Source organism: Sebastes umbrosus, chromosome 13, assembly GCF_015220745.1.
Source record: "Sebastes umbrosus isolate fSebUmb1 chromosome 13, fSebUmb1.pri, whole genome shotgun sequence".
Lineage (NCBI taxonomy): Eukaryota > Metazoa > Chordata > Actinopteri > Perciformes > Sebastidae > Sebastes > Sebastes umbrosus.
Window position 1 is genome coordinate 21855057 of NC_051281.1, and position 21410 is coordinate 21876466.

At 42.6% G+C, this 21410-nt stretch overlaps 1 protein-coding gene across 22 annotated transcripts in view; it reads left to right on the top strand.

The window, feature by feature from the left end:
- The window catches only part of mycbp2 (MYC binding protein 2), a 77763-nt gene that overhangs the window by 21144 nt on the left and 35209 nt on the right, over nucleotides 1-21410 (top strand). For 14 of the 22 annotated variants that reach the window (XM_037789572.1, XM_037789564.1, XM_037789567.1 and 11 more), the window contains exons 10-44: nucleotides 528-666; nucleotides 884-960; nucleotides 3006-3210; nucleotides 3337-3501; nucleotides 3694-3852; nucleotides 3980-4184; nucleotides 4395-4540; nucleotides 5050-5160; nucleotides 5496-5600; nucleotides 8614-8733; nucleotides 9883-9964; nucleotides 10613-10730; nucleotides 10845-11203; nucleotides 11331-11503; nucleotides 11898-12023; nucleotides 12702-12829; nucleotides 13098-13189; nucleotides 13294-13428; nucleotides 14300-14383; nucleotides 14504-14600; nucleotides 14712-14904; nucleotides 15205-15479; nucleotides 15829-16050; nucleotides 16232-16423; nucleotides 17370-17576; nucleotides 17694-17831; nucleotides 17961-18139; nucleotides 18222-18364; nucleotides 18477-18577; nucleotides 18672-18890; nucleotides 19005-19227; nucleotides 20458-20576; nucleotides 20785-20872; nucleotides 21001-21055; nucleotides 21167-21334. In XM_037789572.1, the coding sequence (XP_037645500.1) occupies nucleotides 528-666; nucleotides 884-960; nucleotides 3006-3210; nucleotides 3337-3501; nucleotides 3694-3852; nucleotides 3980-4184; nucleotides 4395-4540; nucleotides 5050-5160; nucleotides 5496-5600; nucleotides 8614-8733; nucleotides 9883-9964; nucleotides 10613-10730; nucleotides 10845-11203; nucleotides 11331-11503; nucleotides 11898-12023; nucleotides 12702-12829; nucleotides 13098-13189; nucleotides 13294-13428; nucleotides 14300-14383; nucleotides 14504-14600; nucleotides 14712-14904; nucleotides 15205-15479; nucleotides 15829-16050; nucleotides 16232-16423; nucleotides 17370-17576; nucleotides 17694-17831; nucleotides 17961-18139; nucleotides 18222-18364; nucleotides 18477-18577; nucleotides 18672-18890; nucleotides 19005-19227; nucleotides 20458-20576; nucleotides 20785-20872; nucleotides 21001-21055; nucleotides 21167-21334 (5348 nt within the window). Of the gene's footprint in view, nucleotides 1-527; nucleotides 667-883; nucleotides 961-3005; nucleotides 3211-3336; nucleotides 3502-3693; nucleotides 3853-3979; nucleotides 4185-4394; nucleotides 4541-5049; nucleotides 5161-5495; nucleotides 5601-8613; nucleotides 8734-9882; nucleotides 9965-10612; nucleotides 10731-10844; nucleotides 11204-11330; nucleotides 11504-11897; nucleotides 12024-12701; nucleotides 12830-13097; nucleotides 13190-13293; nucleotides 13429-14299; nucleotides 14384-14503; nucleotides 14601-14711; nucleotides 14905-15204; nucleotides 15480-15828; nucleotides 16051-16231; nucleotides 16424-17369; nucleotides 17577-17693; nucleotides 17832-17960; nucleotides 18140-18221; nucleotides 18365-18476; nucleotides 18578-18671; nucleotides 18891-19004; nucleotides 19228-20457; nucleotides 20577-20784; nucleotides 20873-21000; nucleotides 21056-21161; nucleotides 21335-21410 lie in introns of all 22 variants that reach the window. The other 8 variants (XM_037789565.1, XM_037789569.1, XM_037789579.1 and 5 more) reach the window with 6 other exon arrangements.

Here is a 21410-nt window from a genome sequence, read left to right on the forward strand (position 1 = left end):
CACATACTGCAGCTCCAGTTGATAGACTAATCCATGACTCCAATAAGGTCATAATCCATGTGTTAATCCAATGCATATGTAGTGATTTACCTCATTCCCACTAAAGTCACTTATACATGCGCAGTCCAGTGTTTTGATGTCCAGGATGTTCCTATAAAAAATGATTGTGGTTTAAAGAAATAATCTGATATTTTGAGAAATAAGCTTATTTGCTTTCTTGATGCCCTCGTGTCTTTACTCTAGATATTCATATTTGGTGTGCATACATGTGAGCGATATACATTTTCTATTGTCACTCTCAGCAAGAAAACGAATGAGCATATTTCTCAAAGTTCTGAGCTGTTCCTTTAAGAGCTTGATTCATTCCTATTGTCACATTCAGTAAGGTGAAGCGGGGATATGTTTTCATTAAATCGGGGACTTCATGTGTCCTACAATTGTTAGATGGACTCCTAAGTGCCACACCATAGCAATGTTGAGTCATAAAACTAAACAGCGTTTCCTCCTGTTGGCCCTGACTCCTGCAGGATGGTTTTGTGGTGCGGATCTATACTATGAGCTCAGACCCGGCCCTGCAGCAGGAACTGCAGCTAAAGCTGGCAAGGAAATGTCTGCACGCCTGCGGCATCTCTCTATTTGACCTCGAGAAGGATCTGCACATCATCAGTGAGTGATAAAAATATATACTTTTATCTGTATAAGGCTGTGGGTAGTGATTTTCCATATGCATACGTACACCTGCTACAGGCATTTCATACTGTATGTGTGTCTACAAGGTTGCAAATGTGTCAGACGTTATTCAAAATACAAAGGAATTTTAAAAAAAGCATACTTTCCATACCGTGTCTCATTGTTTATTTGGCTCTAAATGTTGTTTTTTCAGGTACAGGCTTTGATGAAGAGGCAGCGTTGCTCGGAGCAGGCAGGGAGTTTGCTTTGATGAAAACTGCCTCGGGAAAGGTGAGAGTGGAAAACCTTCTCTGGTTTTGTGCCTAAAATGTTTTTAATAAAAATGAACGTTGGAACAGGTTCAACCGCTGAGCTCTAACAGCTTTTGTCTTGCTAATGACAGGCCCGGCACTTTAGAGGATGAACCCGGCGAAAAAAAGCTGTAAATTAATAGTGTTTTTGAATGCTTTTTTTCATCCTTCTTTGTGACACTGGCCACATGAAGCCCATCGTACAAAATTAACATTCCCTTTGTTCATAACATCTGTATGTAGTTAGCTATAGTCAGATTTTCCTAGGCTGTACTAAAACATAACAATAAGACATGTCTACTTGTTTTGGATATATTTGATGGCCCTCTCAGCTACACTGACTTGAGAACAGAATGAGGGAGCTGTATTTTTTGGATGTCTCTTGGTCTTTGCACTATTTATTGTGCTCTGGACCCCGAGCTTGTTAGTGGTTAAATGCACGCTGAGCTTATACAGTGATATCTCTGCTTAAATAATAAGGGTGTAGATCAGCAGTTTCATCACGATATGATATTATAGCAATTCTTTGGACGATTATTGAACGATACAATATTTGCTGATATCATAAAGTCTGCCACGATACGATTTAAATTTGATATTTATTTATTTATATTATATTTCACATTTATATCAACTCACAAAAAGCAATTAAAATATGATTTGACAATTTTATTACTTACTTCCAGACATTTAAATGAAAAACAATATATTCTTTTTAATAAAAATAATAAAAATAGACCTCCTCCTGTTCTCTATAAAGTGCCACATTTCTCATGTTTAAGTGCAAATGTTTTATATCAGTTAAAAATTTTAAAATAAAGATGATGTTTTCACTCTGTATCGATGATATTGGATCATTGATCATTGAATCGATACATCGATCCAGATTGATGTATTGTTACACCCCTATTAAATAACTGGAAGTGATATTTCACCCAGCTAAGCAGTAGCTCTTACCTGTAGTATAATGTCCACTTTCAGGAAAAAACACCATGGGCCACAACAAGTGAAGCTTTCTGTGTTTATACACTTATATAAGATTAGAAACACAAACATGAAATAACAAGTATTTACACATTTTAATGAAGGTAGAGTAAACAGTATAGATATTATGTCTGTGTCTGTGTACAGAGGAATCGACTCAGTACACTACTTGGCTCAGCGTTAAACTGCATGGTCTGTAATCGAGCAAAGTAGGCCAATCACTGTAGAAAGGCAGTGCTTTGTTCAAGAGGATATGTCACATTTTTAAGATGAGAATGCTAACCATGTAGTTTGTAGGGGTGTGTGGAGGGTGTGCCTGTGTGTGTGTGTCTGTGCTGTAGGTGTGGTGCAGAGGGCCTCTTTTGTAGATAGCAGTCCAGGGCTGTTGCCTGTAGCACATTTCTGTGTCTGTGCGGAGGCCTAATCTCACAGCACACTTTATCTGCAGATTACCCTAAACCAGATAGACTGGATGGGTAAAAATAGGAGCGACTGACCTGTGTCTTGGCACAAAGTTCACCCATCACTTGGATTGGACATTATGCCAGACATGTGATGTAAAGAAAAGAATCAAAGGCCCAGAGTTTATGCTTTACAAGCTACGGTTTGTTCTGCGTGCAACGCTGTTGTGATTATGTAATGATTTCGGAAGTGAACGTCAGATGAATTGAGTTATAAAAAAATCTCTTTCAGCAGCAGCCTTTTTACATGTGTCATCACAATTTACACCTGCTGTGTGAATTGTTAATATAATACACACATGGGCTAAGGCAGCGTTCAGACCGATAATAACAGTGCATCAAAAGTGCATCCCTGCTGTTGGTGCAGCAGGGATGTTGGCTGTCACGGTGGGCTCCAGCAAAAGATTCTGGGCCGTTTGCTGAAAAAATTAGCCCCGGCTAAGATTTTGACACGGTGTAGTCCAACGAAATGGATATACTGTAGATCCTTGACTCCTCGAAAATGACCACTATAAGAAAACAGTTTTTTATTCCTGATCATCTTTCAAATGTTGCTGTATTTGATCTTCTTTCGTCACAGATTTACTACACAGGAAAGTACCAGAGCCTGGGTATAAAGCAGGGTGGCCCGTCAGCAGGGAAATGGGTGGAATTGCCCGTCACAAAGTCTCCCAAGATTGTTCAGTTCTCGGTCGGCCACGATGGCTCTCATGCACTGCTAGTGGCCGAAGACGGAAGTGTGTTCTTCACCGGCTCTGCCAGCAAGGGAGAGGACGGAGAGTCCAGTAAGACAATTTCATACTATCGGCAAACATCCAACCTTTCATTCTATTCAACCTTTTATTAAGCGCAGAATCAAAGCCATCTCAGTTGAAGTCCTGAAGATGATGTTTGTCATTTTTCCTTTGCAGCCAAAAGTCGCAGACAGCCCAAGCCGTACAAACCCAAGAAGATGATCAAATTAGAGACCAAGACAGCAGTGTATACAGCGTGTAACAATGGCAGCAGCAGCATTATCACCAAGGATGGAGAGCTCTACATGTTTGGCAAAGATGCTATTTACAGTGACAGCACTTGTGAGTTGACAGGCTATTTCAAATTTTATACTTCAGGGAATTTCTCACAGATATTTCAGTAGTTTCCTCTCATTGTCTACATTACTTTGATAAAGACCGATTAAAGACTTTTAAAAAAATAAATATCTATATATGTCATGATTAAAGCCATGATATCCACCTTCTTTATAATCATTGCTTTCTTGTCCACAGGCCAGGTGACAGACCTGAAAGGTCACTCTGTAACTCAGGTTGCCATGGGTAAGGCCCATACGTGTGTTCTGACCAAGGGCGGTGAAGTGTGGACATTTGGGGTGAATAACAAGGGCCAGTGTGGCAGAGACACTGGATCCATGAGCCAGGCAGGGAAAGGTGAGTGGCTGAACAAACACAGACTAACAAATACACACAACAACATAGTGCATATTGTCTTACGTACATTGTCTTTGTACTACACTCAATCTGATGGTTTTCCTGTTTGTTTGTTTGTTTGTTGTAGCGTTTGGTGTAGAGAGCATGGCCACAGCCATGGATGAAGACCTGGAGGACGAGCTGGAAGAGAAGGAAGAGAAGAGCATGATGTGCCAGCCAGGCATGCACAAGTGGAAGTTGGACCAGTGCATGGTCTGCACAGTGTGTGGAGACTGCACTGGCTACGGTGCCAGCTGTGTCAGCAGCGGACGGCCAGACAGAGTACCAGGAGGGTAAGAAGACACATAAATTGGGAGGGGGTGAAGGGGCTCATTACAGTACACTATCTGTAAAGCACTTGTGTTTATCAATAAGTAAGTACTGTCAAGAGAACCAAAAAAATGTGCATCTGACTGGGGGAAGGAGGATCTCTTTTTAATACATTTTGGCTAAATTGCTTATAATAATGTGAATATTTTTTTCTATCTGTGTCTGCCAACCAGTATCTGTGGCTGTGGGTCTGGAGAGTCTGGCTGCTCAGCATGTGGCTGTTGCAAGGCCTGTGCCAGGGAGCTGGATGGTCAAGAGGCCAGACAGAGAGGCATATTTGATGCAGTGAAGGAGATGATTCCACTGGACCTGCTGCTAGGTATGCCAACTGATATCTTGTATGATTTCATTTTTCTCCCGTTTTGCTCATCCATACAATAATTACATCTCACCTGAATCACCACTTGCATTGTTTACATTTCGCTGATAAATCATATGCATGTTAAAATGTCATGCACATACATATGTGATGTGATATTCCAATTTTCAGTGGTTTGCAGTGTGTTGGATCCTCCATAGTTAGTCCTAAGCGGGATTGTGTGCAAGCTGTACATCATTCTGACCTATGCCAGTAGCGCTGCTTATGCCACGCACATCACACTGTCTGTCGCATTTGCTTGAATGCAGTATTTCGCGCACTTGTCGTCGCTCATCCTTTGTTTTATTCTTGTGTTGTGCAGAGTCATTGCTTCTCCATTACGTCTTTCCATCATTCATTGATGTGTGTCTTGTTTTGTTCCGCTCTGCTCCGTCTTCCCTCCTCCTCCTCTTCCTCCTCCTGCATCCTGTCTTGGCTGCCTGTACCTGGGGCCTTTTTTTTGTTTTCAGCTGTGCCTGTCCCTCCCCCTCCAGGAGTGAACATCGAGGAGCACATTCAGATCCGTCAGGAGGAGAAACGACAGAGGATCAACCGCCGGCACAGGCTGGAGGAGGGCAGAGGTATGAATCAGGGCTGAACAGAATGGGACTATGTATAGAGAAGGGCTGTGTGTGTTTGTGTGTGTTTTTGGTTTCATGATATGCTTTATATGTCAGAGAATTAAACACAGGGAAAGTGAGAAGATGGGAGTGGAGGTTAATGTATGGGTGGAAGCTACAAACAGTATGTCCATCCCTGTGTGAGCTTGGGTGTTGTGCCTTGGTGACTTCCCCCTTGCTTGTGTCTTTTTATAATTTTTTACTGTGTGTGTGTATTGCTGTGGTGAAGTATTATCATGTGTTCTTTCCCATTTGTGAGCATTGTGCATGCATGTGAAAGTTTCTTTCTCCCCCAGGCCCCCTTGTTTTTCCTGGTCCCATTTTTATGAACCAGCGTGAGCAGGCCCTAGCCAGAATAAGACCCCTTCAGGCACTAAGGCATAAACGGGACAAGCACAAAGGTACTACGGTCTTCACTAACTCAACGGGTGCAGAGACACCCCTTTGACTCATCTCCCAATCTGGCTGTCCCGCCCACCTCCTCTCTCACTCTCTGACGGCAGGACTCTTATGTCTTCACCAGGTCTCATGGTAGCAAACAATGTAGCCTGTTGGCAAGAAGGACTCACTGTGACTCCCAGTGGAGAAATGACTGAAGCCTTTAGACCGGGTTAAACCTCAACAGGCTGGTTCCCTTTTCATTAATTTTATGTCACCCTAACATAGGAAAGGGCCGAAGTACAATAAAGATTTGGTCTGTTATGCTAATTAATTTTCTGGTTTAACAGTTCTAATCCTCCGAGTAGGACGCCTGCTCTGCCCACTGCTGTTGTTTGACCTAAATAGAAATCAGTGTCCTTGCCTAACTGGATTTGCCATCACTCCCGTGGCAGCTGATTTGTCACTTTGTGGGTACGACTGAAGCATTACAAGCAGACGAAACAGCGATCACTGGGGAGAGCAAGCTTTGATAAATGAAGAGCTGAAAAATATGACACAGAAGGAAGGAAGCAGGGTTGTTAGTTTTAAAACACGTGTTTTTAGATGTGAAGCATCTCATGAGAATGGCTTGGAAATCACCCACAAACATCTTAAAATCTATGAACTTGGCATAACATTAAAGGGTCATGTCGGTATTTTTCAACATGGACCTATTTTCCCATGTTTTTGTGTCTAAGTGACTAATGGGGACAACATTTTTTTTAAATTGGTCCAGTATTGAGTGATAACGCTGTAACCGCCAGCCACGAAACGAGCTGCAAGGTAAAGTGAGCAGCGTCACTGTAACGTTACGTTCACTAAAAGTACTTGTTTTTGCTACTGACAGGCTCAGATAGTTATTATAAGTGTCTGACAGCATTATGGAAAGGACCCTACAGAGAAATAAAACATTTTTCTTTACCTTTCACTTCATCCAGTCTGTTTGTTATTGTGTCCAAGTCCTGCTCAAGGAGAAGTCTCGTTGTGAAATCTGAATATCCCTATACTCAGGCTCTAATGAATACGGGCAGCCATCGAATTCAAAGTCCTCATCCACATTGTGGAAATCATCTAAATATTCAGCCATGACACTGAAAATCTTTTAAATAACACTAAGCTACGCGTTCTGTACTCCAACACAACAAACTCTGCCAAATTCCACTATTCAACCGTTGTCTTCCAGCAACACTTCACCTCGCCAGATTTCAGAACGAGACTTTTCCTTGAACGAGACTCTGTCCATAATGTCAGACACTTCTAATAACAATCAGAGCCTGTCATGGCAAAAACAAGCACTTTTAGTGGACATAAATGATGGCGCCAGCTTGCCCCAATAGCACCACATTCCAGCCCGTGAGCAGCTGCCGTCTACAGCGCTCTCCCTCAATACTGGACCAATTTCAGGTTGATAAATAATGAAGTTACCCTTTAAGCTTTTTAGGCACTTGACCATCAGACTAGTGAGTGCACAGTACGTGTTCATTATCTGGAGTTACTTATCTTGAAGCTAACTATTCAACCAACAAACAACTTATATGTAAATGATTTCAGTAAGACCCACATATATGATTCAGCTGCAACAACATAACACAGTCAACCTATATCTGTTGTTGACTCGGGTTGTTTGGTTTTGACAAACCATCTTACTTTCCTTTCTAAAGTAACCACAAGGACGACAGGGAACACTTATAGCCTTCAAACTCTCTCTGTACTATTTATACTATTCAGGACAAAATTTACTTTAGTTAACAAAATATAAAATATCAAACTGTGTCACTCATATGTACACATATTAAAAAAAGAGCTGGTATCTCTTTCTGCACATCAGCAGGTCTACATCTGCCTCTCTAGGCTGCTGCTGCTTTTCTTGCCAATAGGTGGCTCAGGCTGGAGTCGATCCTCAGGTCTGAAACTGCTGGTGGATGATATTGGCTAGGCTTGATTCTGGGCTGCCTAGCATTGTGCCCTTGTTGATGTAAAGCATTCATTTAACATGTACAATTTTGAAAACCTTCCCAATAGAAACTCATTGTTGAGGAGAAAATGGCTTGTTTTATCGTGCCACTGTTACATGTGGAAACTATGATGCCACAGTGTATTATATCTCAGAGCAGCAGTGGTTTCCTCCTTTAATGACAGTTGAGGAAATGAGGCCGTTTTTGCTGAATAACTTTCCTTTTGCGGAACCATTCATTGTGGTTGATGCACAGTTGTAAGGCTACTGTAGGTTATTTGGGGCAACTCCCCTGAGCATCATTCTTCATGGTTTTATACTCATGAACAGGAATGTGTGCTCCAAAATCCGCCCAACCGACAATACCGGTGTTTCTGTCTGTGACCTCCCAGTGCGCTCTAATTGTGCTTTAGATGTCATTAAGAGCACTTCTGTTTTTTAACTTACATTGACAGTTGTCACCATGAGCTAAACTTTCAATCCTACCTTATAAATGTTTGGGCTATGAGTCAGTCAATATTTATTTTACAATTACGGTGAAGAAGTATTGAAACCTAAAGCTGTTATCATATGGCTGGCCTCAGATACAGAGGTTAACCACAATGAGCTGGTTCCTGGTCCAAAAAGATATTGACTGTCATTGTATTTACTGTAATGCATGGGTATCTATCCAACTTTCCCCCCCTCACACACAACTGTGACCTCTTACACAGGGCTCAGGGTAAACCAGATTCCCTCTTCCTCATTGAACACAGACAGATGTTGAGAAGAAAATGTAATTATTTGCTAAACAAACCATCTGTGCATCTGTAATGGGACTGGTTGCCAAAAGCCTTTCTGTAATAGAGGTGTTGTTCCCTCCTTTCTATTTCGGCATGCTTCTCCCTTTTCTCCCTTTTGAATCCTCTTTTCCCTCCAGCTCCGTTTTTCCAGGACTGTGCAGAGACATCCACCTCTGTGGTCTGAAGTTGCTGCTAATCCTCAATCTCTCCCCTCGTTCTCTACTCAAATGTGCTGACTTTGGAGTGTTTGCCTTGCAGATGGTAGCAGCGAGCGCGGAGAGAAGGATGCCAGCAAAATCACCACCTACCCCCCAGGGGCAGTGAGATTTGACTGTGAGCTGCGAGCTGTGCAGGTCAGCTGCGGATTTCACCACTCAGGTAGGTTAATTTCCCTCATGGCTGCTTCTGGTCAGGCACCAAGGTAGATTTTTGACTGCATATTACTTTAAGAAAATTATTTTTAAAGCCTCTAACAACAGTGGCTGTATGGCAAGCCGTTTTATCATCTATTAGCTAGACTGGATATTCATTAGAGATATCTGCAACGTCATTTTGCCTATTCAAAACTACTACTTTTTACTTATTATCTACAACTGAATTATGACTAGTCATAGTCTACATTGTCCTTTTTAGATATCTTAAATTAGACAGAATGATGTTGTAGATATCTCAAACTGGATGTAGGAATAGTCATAATTTAATTGGCAAATATCTACTATCAAGTTATAGATATCTTGAAATTACTTTTGATTACAGATATCTCATTTGGAGATATCTTGAATTAAAGTTTTGACTAGGCGAAATAACGTTTTAGATATCTGTGATTATGTCAGAAGCATCGGTGAGTGGGAGGCGGAAGCTATTCAAACATAGTATGGTACTGCACAGTAACTGTATGGTTTTATCAAGTGAGACTGGAGACAATAAATCTACAATACGCTGTACATTTCTACCACAACTCTCTAGTGAAGAAAGCTCTTGTTCGCCATTAATTCCTTGACGATAAGCTCTTTCTATTTGATGGCATTTTGTAACTAACTAACTCTCAAAGTTCGCAAAAGCTTCTGCTAACACTGTTTAAATGCTTTGTTGGGCCAATATCCAATGGGAAGTCTTGCATGAGCAAAGTCATGCAAGACAATTTGGCCTAGTCATAATGACGTTTGAGATACCTGCAACTATTATTTGGGATCGTCAAAACTGAATTGCAGATATCTGCAATTGTCATTTAGGATGTGTGATGTCGTTTACAGTGACATCACTGCAGATATCTGTAATTCATTCAATATCTCTGTCATTTTGACGAGTCAGAATGACGCTATAGATATCTTGTATAAAAATTCTGTCTAGTCACAATGTAATTATGACTAATTACACACAGTGTAATTATGACTAGTCAAAATGTCGTTGTTGATATCTCTAATGCTAATTCCAGATAGTCAAGTTTACGTTTACGGCTTGCCATAGTGGCTGACCTTGAAGTAAAGAAAGTGAATAAATACCAGTCATGATTATGTTGCTTTACAGTGGTGCTGATGGAGAATGGAGATGTCTACACGTTTGGTTACGGCCAACATGGGCAGCTTGGACATGGAGATGTAAACTCCAGGTATTACTTCTGTTGCCTTTACATGCCTTTACATGTTTTTAATTTAATGTGAAAGGAATTATTCGTTACATATAAAGAATAGTTAATGGGAAAATTAAATGCAGTATTTTATTGTCATTAAAGGGGCTCTATGTAAGAATCAGAAATTGCTTGTTAAAAGTGACACCTGTGGCCGTTAAGTCAACAACAATCAGCGTCCTGTTGCTCACGCTTGTGCTCGCACTACGTAGACGCGAGCGAGCATCGGTCAAAACAGTGAGGCGACAAACACGAGACTGAACGAGATTGAACTTGTTCACACATTGGCAATAAAAAATGATAAAAAAAACGTTGATACATGCAAAATCTTACAAACTTCCCCTTTATGTAATGGGAACAGAATTGAGTCTACATGAAATACTACATTAACCATAATTCTACTGACCAGGAAGAGGTTGTTGTTAGACATGTGTTTTAGGAAAGCTAGCTACTTGTCCTAAGTATTACAGGCCTACATTTGTTAATTCAGCCCAGTTGTTCTAGTAACGATTTAGAAATGTAAGTCCAGAGTCTCGCCTTGTTGCTTTGAATTGCATTGCAAAACATAAATAAACAAACTGCTGCATTCACATGGACACACAGCCTAAACTAGATGTTTCTACCTGCAAGGGGTTCTCCAACTCTGGTGCAGGCCCTTCCAGGTCCCAGTGTACAGGTGACAGCAGGCAGTAACCACACAGCCGTTCTCCTCATGGACGGGCAGGTCTTTACATTTGGCAGCTTCTCGGTAAGACGAACACTGTACATTGGCAGTACTCTAAATGTTCATTGCTTTACACCTGTTTTGATATAGTTGACCATAAACTCTGCGGAGTGAATACAGCTATAACACGTTTTTCAGAAAGGACAGCTGGGCCGGCCCATCCTGGACATGCCCTACTGGAATGCCAAGCCATCTCCCATGCCCAACATTGGTGCCAAATATGGACGAAAGGCTACCTGGATCGGTGCCAGCGGAGACCAGACGTTCCTGCGGATCGATGAGGCTCTTATCAACTCCCATGTCCTAGCTACTTCAGAGATCTTTGCCAGCAAACACATTATTGGCCTTGTGCCCTCCTCTGTGTCTGAGCCGCCTCCATTTAAATGTTTGCTTATCAACAAAATGGATGGAAGCTGCAGGACCTTCAATGACTCTGAGCAGGAGGACCTGCAGGGATTTGGCCTGTGTCTGGACCCTGTATATGATGTTATATGGAGGTCAGTCCAAGGACTATACAGAGCAATGAAATGCAAACATTTTGGTTTAGTTTTGGTTAAGCTGCATGCACCATATTGAACCCCTTCCATGTGTAATCCCTCTTCGTAACCCTCTGTGCGCTTTTAGGTTCCTGCCTGCTGCAAAAGAGATGTTGTGCTACAATGCAGTGATAGCTGATGCCAGGATGCCCTCTGCTACAGACCTGCAGGCTCGCTGTAGCATCCTTAGTCCAGAGCTTGCGTTGCCCTCAGGATCACATGCCACCACTACTCGCTCTCATGGAGCCCTACACATCCTTGGTAATCCTCTGCACTAGATATTCAGCGAAGGGTCATATGAATCTTTTTATGAAGAGTCTCATGAATATGCACATGAACGCTATGACACAAATGATGATGGACGATGCATCTGTGTTTCTTCAAAGATGTTACCAGTGTCCAAACCCCACTCCTGTGATCAGGCTATAGTGTAGTCAGTGTAGCTCTCATATTTTTCATGGAATGGGCCTTTCTTTGAATGAGTGATGTGCTTTCTATTCTCCCATCAGTTCCATTTCAATTCTTGGGAAAATTGATTTGAGCGACAGATTCGCTCTTAGATCGTAGCCAAACAGTTTGCAGGAATGCTTAGGTTATGAATTTCTGTTTATCATCATTTGAATGTAAGATGATGTATACTGGGTTGTCCACGTAGGTTGCCTTGATACACTGGCGGCCATGCAAGAACTGAAGATGGGTGTAGCCAGTGCAGAGGAAGAAACCCAGGCAGTGATGAAGGTCTACTCCAAGGAGGACTACAGTGTGGTGAACCGCTTTGAGAGTAAGTGGGCTCTTTGTACAGGATTCATGGTAAATGACGATGATGCAACATACTGGGAGATACAGAGTGCTGCAGGAATGAGTCCTAAAACCCAGAGTTCGGTTCCCTTGTCTCAAAGTCAATGGGTTTTGGTTAGATGCCTGAAATAAGGCCTGTGGTTAACACAAGCTGAAGTTGTGTATACTCGCACTCATGCGACCGTGGTGTAGTTTGTTTATAGCCTAACGTTAGCTTTTTTACCTCTGCCGATTGTATCCGCGCTTCAAAAATCATAAAAGCGGTGTTCATTTGTAATGATCTTGCTGAACAAAATGTGTAAGTATCAAACACGTGTTTGCCACAGAGCTTATTTTCTGCAATAATCCAAAACCCAATGTAAAAACCCCATTGGCTTTTTGTTGAGGGAAGTTGTGCGATGCTAACTTTTGGGTTGACCTACTAAAATAAGTCATCCCTGCAGCAGTCTTATTTGGCCTTTATATGTTTTGGTTTGATGTTGTGATTATATCAAGCTTAGCTGACCTTTAACTTTTTAAGTCAACACCGCTGAGTATGTTAAACATAAATATTCAGGCCAGTTTATCATCCTCCTTAGTAAAGAAGCAAAGTGGTTAAAAGTGGACAAACAACATCTGTGTACCTTACATAGCCTGATTGATCCCATGTGTGATTCTGTAGGTCACGGTGGTGGTTGGGGTTACTCAGCCCACTCTGTGGAGGCCATCCGATTCTGTGCTGATGCAGACATCCTGCTGGGTGGGCTGGGTCTGTTCGGGGGACGAGGGGAGTACACTGCCAAGATCAAGGTGAGACGCCTTGTTTTTTTTTTTAGCCATTTATTCAATATTCATTTCAGGCATTTTTTCGTCATGGCTGTAATTTTTAAATTCTCTTGCTTTGCACCAAGACACACAAGACTGACATAAACATTAAGTTGTTTGACCATAATCAATGCAAAGCTTGAATAATTGCATTGTAATAGATAAACATCCTGAAAGGAATAAAGTGCCACTGAAGGATTGCCTCAAATTACCGGCGTTTACAATATATTGACCCAGTCCTGTTTTTGTACAGCTTTTTGAGCTGGGACCTGACGGGGGTGACCACGAGACAGACGGTGATCTGCTGGCTGAGACTGACGTGCTGGCATATGACTGTGCTGCCAGGTAAAGTTATGGATTCCTTAGGTTTCCCTTCTGTTCTCACAACTATTTCTTGTAAAGAAAAAAAAGTTTTTGGAACTAATGTTGGTCTCTTTTTTTATCTTTAGGGAGAAATATGCCATGATGTTTGATGAGCCGGTGCTGCTGCAGCTGGGCTGGTGGTATGTGGCGTGGGCCCGAGTGTCTGGACCCAGCAGTGACTGTGGCTCCCACGGACAGGCTACCATTACTACTGATGATGGGTAAAACTGATTTCACGATATAAATGAGTCTTCTGCATTTATATGTTAATACACATTTTCCATATGTATTATTTAATGCTGTCAAAGTTAAAGCGATAATAACACATTAACGCAAATTCGTTTTAACGCCACTAATTTCTTTACTGCATTAACACAATCAATCTTCTGGAGGTTGTACAGGGTTCAGTTTTAAAGCAAGAGTGAAGAAATGAGACTAGAAAACCTAAGGGATTCATTGATACCAACCATGTCATATTAGCTTGTCACAAAGGAGGCTAAATAACACTCCAAACTTGCGCTAAATTTTGGCAAGTAAAAATTGGCATAGCCGTTTTCAAAGGGGTCCCCTGACCTCTCACCTCAAGATATGTGAATGAAAATGGGTTCTATGAGTACCCACAAGTCTCCCCTTTACAGACATACCCACTTTATGATAATCATACAGTTTGGGGCAAGTCATAGTCAAGTCAGCACACTGACACACTGACAGCTGTTGTTGCCTGTTGGGCTTGAGTTTACCATGTCATGATTTGAGCATATTTTTTATGCTAAATGCAGTACCTGTGAGGGTTTCTGGACAATATTTGTCATTGTTTTGTGTTGTTAATTGATTTCCAATAATAAATATATACATACATTTGCATAAAGCAAGTGTATTTGCCCACTCCCATGTTGATAAGAGTATTAAATACTTGACAAATCTCCCTTTAAGGTACATTTTGAACAGATTAAAGATGTGCGATTAATCATGGACAATCATGCGATTAATCGCGATGAAATATTTAAATCGATTGACAGCCCTAGTATTATTTGGTTGTATAATACCTGAATTTGAAGACATCACTTTAATTTGTCTTTTTTTCCCCTTCAGTGTGGTCTTTCAGTTCAAAAGCTCTAAGAAGTCAAACAACGGTACAGATGTTAATGCGGGTCAAATACCTCAGCTACTTTACAGGCAAGTCAAATTCTTTACATTTTGTTAACAGTGATTCAATATTTTGAATATTATATTTTATTTTGTCTTTAGTCTTGTCATGTAAATGATTTTGATTTCTTCTTTATATTTTAACACCAGGCTTCCTTCAAATGATGGCAATGCAGCTAAAGGGAAACAGCAGACCAGTGAACCAGTCCATATCCTTAAACGCTCATTTGCTCGTACCGTCTCTGTGGTGAGTACGGTCTCTGTGTTCTGAATAGTGTTTTGCCTCTCTACCTGCTTAAGTGTCTTGACAGGTAATTTTTTTTACTGTGTGTCACTGTCTCACTCTGTCTCTCCGTAGGAGTGTTTTGAGTCTCTGCTGAGTGTCCTTCACTGGAGCTGGACCACCTTGGTTTTGGGTGTAGAGGAGCTGCGAGGGCTGAAGGGCTTCCAGTACACAGCCACCCTGCTGGACCTGGAGAGACTGCGCTTTGTTGGCACGTGCTGCCTCCGCCTGCTCAGGGTCTACATCTGTGAGATCTTCCCCATTGCTGGTAGGAGCACAGAAAACTTAAAAGAGTTTCTCTTCGGCAATATGATGTCACAGTGTTGCTGCTTTCAAGCTATTAGTGACTTTTTTTCCCCTATTCAGTTATGAATGCCTTTCTGAATGAAACATTGACAATAACCATCCTTTTTAATTTTTGAATGAAACACTCAGTGTGCCAATACTTCTGCCTGTGACCTAGAAAACATTGAAACCTTTACAGACTAGATTGTGTTTATATTTACAAAAGTGCATTTCAATTGAACTCACAATGTTTTCTTTTTTCTATCTGTTGTTTGAATTCTAGCCAGCACCAAAGCTGTGGTGGAGGAGTCGAGCAAGCTGGCCGAGTGCGTGGGAAAGACGCGCAGCCTGCTGAAGAAGATCCTGTCAGAAGGCATGGACAACTGCCTGACCAAGCTGGACAACGACCCGCAGGGCTACTTGTCTCAACCTTTGACCCTACTGGAAGCTGTGCTGCAGGAGTGCCACAACACCTTCACTGCCTGCTTCCACTCTTTCTACCCAACCCCAGCTCTGCAGTGGGCCTGCCTCTGTGACCTGCTCAACTGCCTAGACCAGGTCAATAACGGCAGACCATGTCATTGTAGTTCAGGAGGAGTTTTAAGCAGGACTGGAGCTAGTTACAGTGTCATTCTCATTAGCAATTCATCTATTGGCTTCTCCCCGATATATCAATAGTGTAGTGTATAAAATGTCAATTCCCCATCGTAATTTCCCAAAGCCTATGGTGACGTCTTCGAATTGCTTGCTTTTTTCAAGCAAAAACTGAAAGATATAAAATTTCCAATAACGGAAAAATCATAGCTCCCTAACAATATTGTCTTAGGTTGTTAAATGAAACATTGCAGACACATTTCAAAAAGGTGATAAAGTCAGAGATTCATTCTTGTTCCTCCCTGTTTTTTAGGACATTGCTGAGGCCAACTTTCGCACGTCCAGCAGCCGTCTGCTGGCGGCGGTAATGTCAGCTCTGTGCAACACCTCAGTCAAGCTGACATCCATCCTGCCTATTGCATATGACGGGGAAGTGCTGCTGCGTTCTCTGGTCAAACAAGTCAGCACAGAGAATGACTCTGCCCTCGCTCACCGCTTCCCCCTGCTGGTTGCCCACATGGAGAAACTAAGCCATGTGAGTTTTTGCACATCATATATTGTCCTCTACATCAGGTACCCTCACTTCAAAAATGGTGGAGGTGGGTGCTTATGGATGTGGACGGTGACCCAGGAAATGTTTGTGGTGATCATTACCACATCCTATTCTCATAATAACTCAGTATCAAAACAGTAATATCATATTTTTTCCCTTTTAGACGGAGGAGAACCTGATGGGCATGACCAGTTTCCGGGAGGTACTGGAGAAGATGCTGGTGATTGTGGTGCTGCCTGTGAGGAAGAGTTTGAGGAAGGAGGTGGAGCTGTTCTCTCCACACCTGGTCTCCAACACCTGTGGTCTGCTGGCCTCCATCGTCTCTGAGCTCACCGCCTCTGCCCTGGGCTCTGAGGTAACTTATCTCACTCCGATACTTACATACACCTTCACAAACACACACATACATCATGTATGTAGGGCCACAGATCCTGGCTTTGGCAAATGTATACACAAGTTTAGTGTTCTATAAGACAACTTACAGTAAGACCTGATGTGCTTTTATAGAGTTCTACATCTTGTCTCTGTACTGGTCATTCACATTGTAATCATTGCCCACTGTCACATTCATTGTTGTTTTTCAAAGTTCACATTTGCATCCGCTCCTACTTCTGTCAGAAATGTCATATTTATAGGCTGTAGATGAGATCTGTCAACAAGACTGTCTTGCCTCATTCCTTTTCTTTCCTCCTCCCTCGTGCCATATCCGTTTACTTAAAGCTCTGTTGTTATCAAACTAACATTTCATAGTGACGGCTTTTTCCTGGAACAAGGTGGCATTTTTACTGTTGCCAAAAAAAAAACAGTACCAGAGAAGTGGCAATTTGATCTTTTTCTATTGTTGTTACGGTATGCTGCTGAGTCATTAAGTGGGTGGGGCAGATGTCTGTCGCCCTCCCTTTCTCACACTCCTAATTTAATTATTGTCACACGCATACCCTTGTACTGCTTACGTTCTTGTTGCCATAGTAACCGTCACTTGACAGCAGCTTTCAACACCACTGTTTTTCTCACCAGTCTGTTGTCAGGGAAACAAGTCTTCCTCCCCTGAGCACCTGGATAGGGTCCCTCTGCAGTTGTGTCTGGCTCTCTATTGTCAGCAGCCTGATATAAATAGTAATAGTTTGTACTGTTTTCAGACTGCACTGTTTTTATGCCTTCCGCGCCGGCGGAAGTTGTGGCCTTTTGGGCTGTCCGTCCGTCCGTCAGTCCCATTCTCGTGAACGTGATATCTCAGGAACACCTTGACGGAAACGTCACTTGGACTCAAGGATGAACTGAATTGTGTCCTTGCTCATTAGGTTGATGGGCTGAACTCGCTCCACTCCGTGAAAGCATCCCCTAACCGTTTCACCAAAACGAGCCAGGGCCGGAGTTGGAACACGGGCAACGGCTCTCCGGATGCCATCTGTATGACAGTGGACAAGCCAGGCGTTGTGCTGGTCGGCGTCTGCGTCTACGGAGGAGGGGGCATCCATGAGTATGAACTAGAGGTGCTGGCTGATGATGTAAGTGATTAGGAATCATTTTCAGCTTGTATTTTATGCATTTTCTGGTGTTGCTTGACTAGTTTTCTGCCCTAGCCTCTTTTTTTTTTTTACAACTTTTGTTCCCTCATCCTTCAGGCGCAGACAGAGCACCCAGGGGACTCGGCACATTCTCACAGGTGGACGTCCCTGGAGCTGGTGAAGGGCACCTACAGCACTGATGATTCTCCCAGTGATATTGCTGAGATTCGCATGGACAAGGCAGTGCCACTGAAGGTACAAGAAAATAATACATGCTTATGATTTGCTGTTGAGATACAGATGCTGTAACTAACTTTATACAATTTTGTGCTGGGTTTTGTTTCAAACGCATATAATCTCACTGATGAATGTCTTCTGTTGCAGGAGGGGGTAAAGTATGCTGTGCGTTTACGGAACTACGGCAGCCGGACAGCTAATGGGGACGGAGGTATGACCACAGTGCAGTGCTCTGATGGTGTGTCCTTCACCTTCAGCACCTGCAGCTTGAGTAGCAATGGCACCAATCAGACCAGAGGACAGATCCCACAGGTTCTTTACTACAGGTAAACACAAACCAAACATTTTGTAATATATAATCTGTGTAGTATTTGCCGTTTCTGACTTGAGTTTTTCTCCTGGCTAAAGGAGTGAGTACGATGGGGATCTCCAGTCTCAGCTGCTGAGTAAAGCCAATGAGGAGGACAAGAACTGCAGCAGAGCTCTATCTGTGGTCAGTGCTGTGGTCAGAGCTGCAAAGGACCTGCTTCACAGAGCTTTTGCTGTCGACGGTAAGCACAACAAACATGCACCTGTATCACAAAGGCATTGCTGTAGTGCCACTTGTGTTGAATTTATCTGTTCAGCCTCGTCAATTTAATCTGTGTCATTTATTATCTCCAGTGGATGACATTCCTGAGCTACTAAGTTCCTCCAGCCTGTTCTCCATGCTCCTGCCCCTTATCCTGGCCTACATCGGCCCTGTGGCTGCATCTGTACCTAAGGTAAGAGGTCAAACCAGGATGGCAAACCCTTTATCTTGAAATTGTCTCTCTCTGATGTGGCATCGTGGTGAAATACCTCCTCTTCCTCATCCAGGCTGCTGTTGAGGTCTTTGGACTCGTTCAGGAGCTGTTACCTGCTGTCTCTGCCCTCAACCAAAAGTATGCCCCACCCACCTTCAATCCCAACCAGTCAACAGACAGCACGACTGGCAACCAGCCTGAGCAGGGCCTGTCAGCTTGTACCACCTCAAACCACTACTCTGTAATTGAGAGTGACCACCCTTACAAACAAGCCGGCGTCACACAATACAGGGTAAGGTATCCTTTGGCATGCTAACTGCTTAGCCAGTTCCGTACATCTGAAAAAGTAAGAGACAAATATAATTTAAGTCTAAACTGTTCTTGCTCTGTCTCCCCCTGGCCTCAGGTATCATTCCCAGACTGTGTCCGCTGGACCACCATCGAGTTTGATCAACAGTGTGGCACTGCACAGCCAGAGGACGTCCTGCGCCTGCTCATCCCCAGCCGTACACTCCACCTGTCCAGCCTGGGGGGCAAACCTTTGATCCATGACACCATCAACACCTGGACTGACCTCAAGAAGTTCTCTGGATCCACAGGCTGGCCAACCACCGTCTTAGTGCTGCCAGGTAAGAGAAGCCGAGCAATGAACATTTAGCGATGGTAATGAACATTACGACCGTTGTTTTGGCATTAAGTTCCAAAAGCCAAGAGACTTAGTCGATTTAATATACAGTAGACGGGTAGAATAAAAAGTTTACCACATGAAATAAAAGACATTCTTCATTTTAAAATCACACCATTAACCTTTTTGAAGACACTTAATTACATTTGACAACTTCTGCTTCCCAATATTAGTGCTTTTTCACATCATCATTGGCTATTAAGTGATAAACTAAAGATGTTGCACTTCTCTGATATTTAAATACATCAACACAAGATGGCATGTAAAACTACTTTTCTCATCTGACGTGCTTGTCAGACTTGTAATTGAAAGCAGTCATCCCAAACATTAATTAAAAAGATCAGGAAAAGCATGCATTTCAGTGAATTTCTCCACAACTACAACGAGGATCAAATATTTGTCTTTTTTAAACAGATGGAAATTAGCTCCTTGCCAACTCTGGTGCAATTAGTTTTTAATTGTGCGCTGTCCCTGCATAGATAAACAAATTACATTCTGGACAGGATCATAACATGCTAAGCTAGTTTGTACTGCTCAACCAACTTCCTTGCCCTGAAGTCAGCCTGTAAAGCAGCAGCAGAGTCTGTGCTACATTCATTCAAGGGATAGTCTGGGTGTTTTCAAGTGGGGTTGCATGAGGTACTTATCTATAGTCAGTGTAGTTACTACAGTAGATGACGGTCGGCACGCCCCCAGTTTGGAGAAGCAGACATGATTACCGACTCAGGAGCAAAGCAATGTACTGCTGTGGACGGGGCCGGCAGCAAAACGTATTTTAGCCAGCTAAAAAAAAAGCTCACCTAAAATAAAAAAATATCCATTTAAGTGTATGCTATATTTAGAATATTTTCACCGCTTGACCTTGTCGTCAGACAGCCCTTTCCAACGGGGAACTGATGATGTTTTATCCATCTATGCTCTCGCTAAAAATAGTACTTTTACCTCACAGAACACGGGAGTTGCTGCTCTATCTCTGCCTTGATCTGTTTGTTTGTTTTGTAGTTCATTGATCTTAATTGTTCTCATACAGTATGTGATTTAATTTCCTTAATTATGCTTCACTGAGCCACCTGCGACAAGCACGCAGCCATTTGTTTCAATGAATGATTACTTACATAACTCTGCCCACCTGTCTCTTTTCATCTATCAATTTTTCTGTCCTTTCTACTTTCAGGAAATGAAGTTCTGTTCTCACTGGAAACAGCGTCGGACTACGTTAAAGATGAGAAAGCTTGCTTTTATGGCTTCAAGTGTGTGGCTGTGGGATATGAATTCAACCCTGGTCCTGATGAGGTACAGACACACTCGTATAATCCTCAGTAGCAGGCTCGCCTTCCACCTTTCTGTATAATGACTGTTTGTTTCTGAGAATCGTTAGATCTCATGACTGAGCTGCATTCTGTTTGTCATCTCTAATATGTCAAGTTTGTGCATTTGTCCTGGCAGAGAAAATGTTGAATGTTACAAAACCTTCCTGACCATAGCATTATGGACATTTCAGGGTATCATCCAGCTAGAGAAAGAGTTAGCCTACCTGGGCAGTGTCTGTGCTGCAGCTCTGATGAAGAAAGACCTGGCCCTCCCTATAGGTATGGAAAACAGAGGATTTGTTTGGGCTGTTGTGAAGAATTAATCCATGATACATGTTGTGTGTGTGTGGTTCTGCTGGGAGCAAATAACGTTGTGTAACATCTTGAGTAAATCATCTGTTGTTCAGGCAATGAATTGGAGGAGGATCTTGAGATCCTTGAGGAAGCTTCTCTTCAGGTGTGTCATCGTTTAAATTTTGTTACTCTTTTTGTGGTCTTTTGAAAAGGATTTTATATTTCTTCAGCACTCTACCTTCCTTGATTTGTAATTTCCTTTGACCTCTCCCAGGTGGTTAAGTCCCACTCTGGGATCCTGGGTAAGGGTCTGGCCTTGTCTCACTCCCCCACCATCCTGGAGGCCTTGGAGGGAAACCTGCCCCTGCACCTCCAAACCAATGAGCACTCTTTCCTTGAGGACTTCATCACCTGTGTACAGACCTCAAGTGGAGGACGTCTGGCCAGGTAAATGTTTGTGGAGCCTGCACAGCTCTCCGTCTCCTTCAATTCCTGACGGGAGCAAAATATGTACTGACTGAGC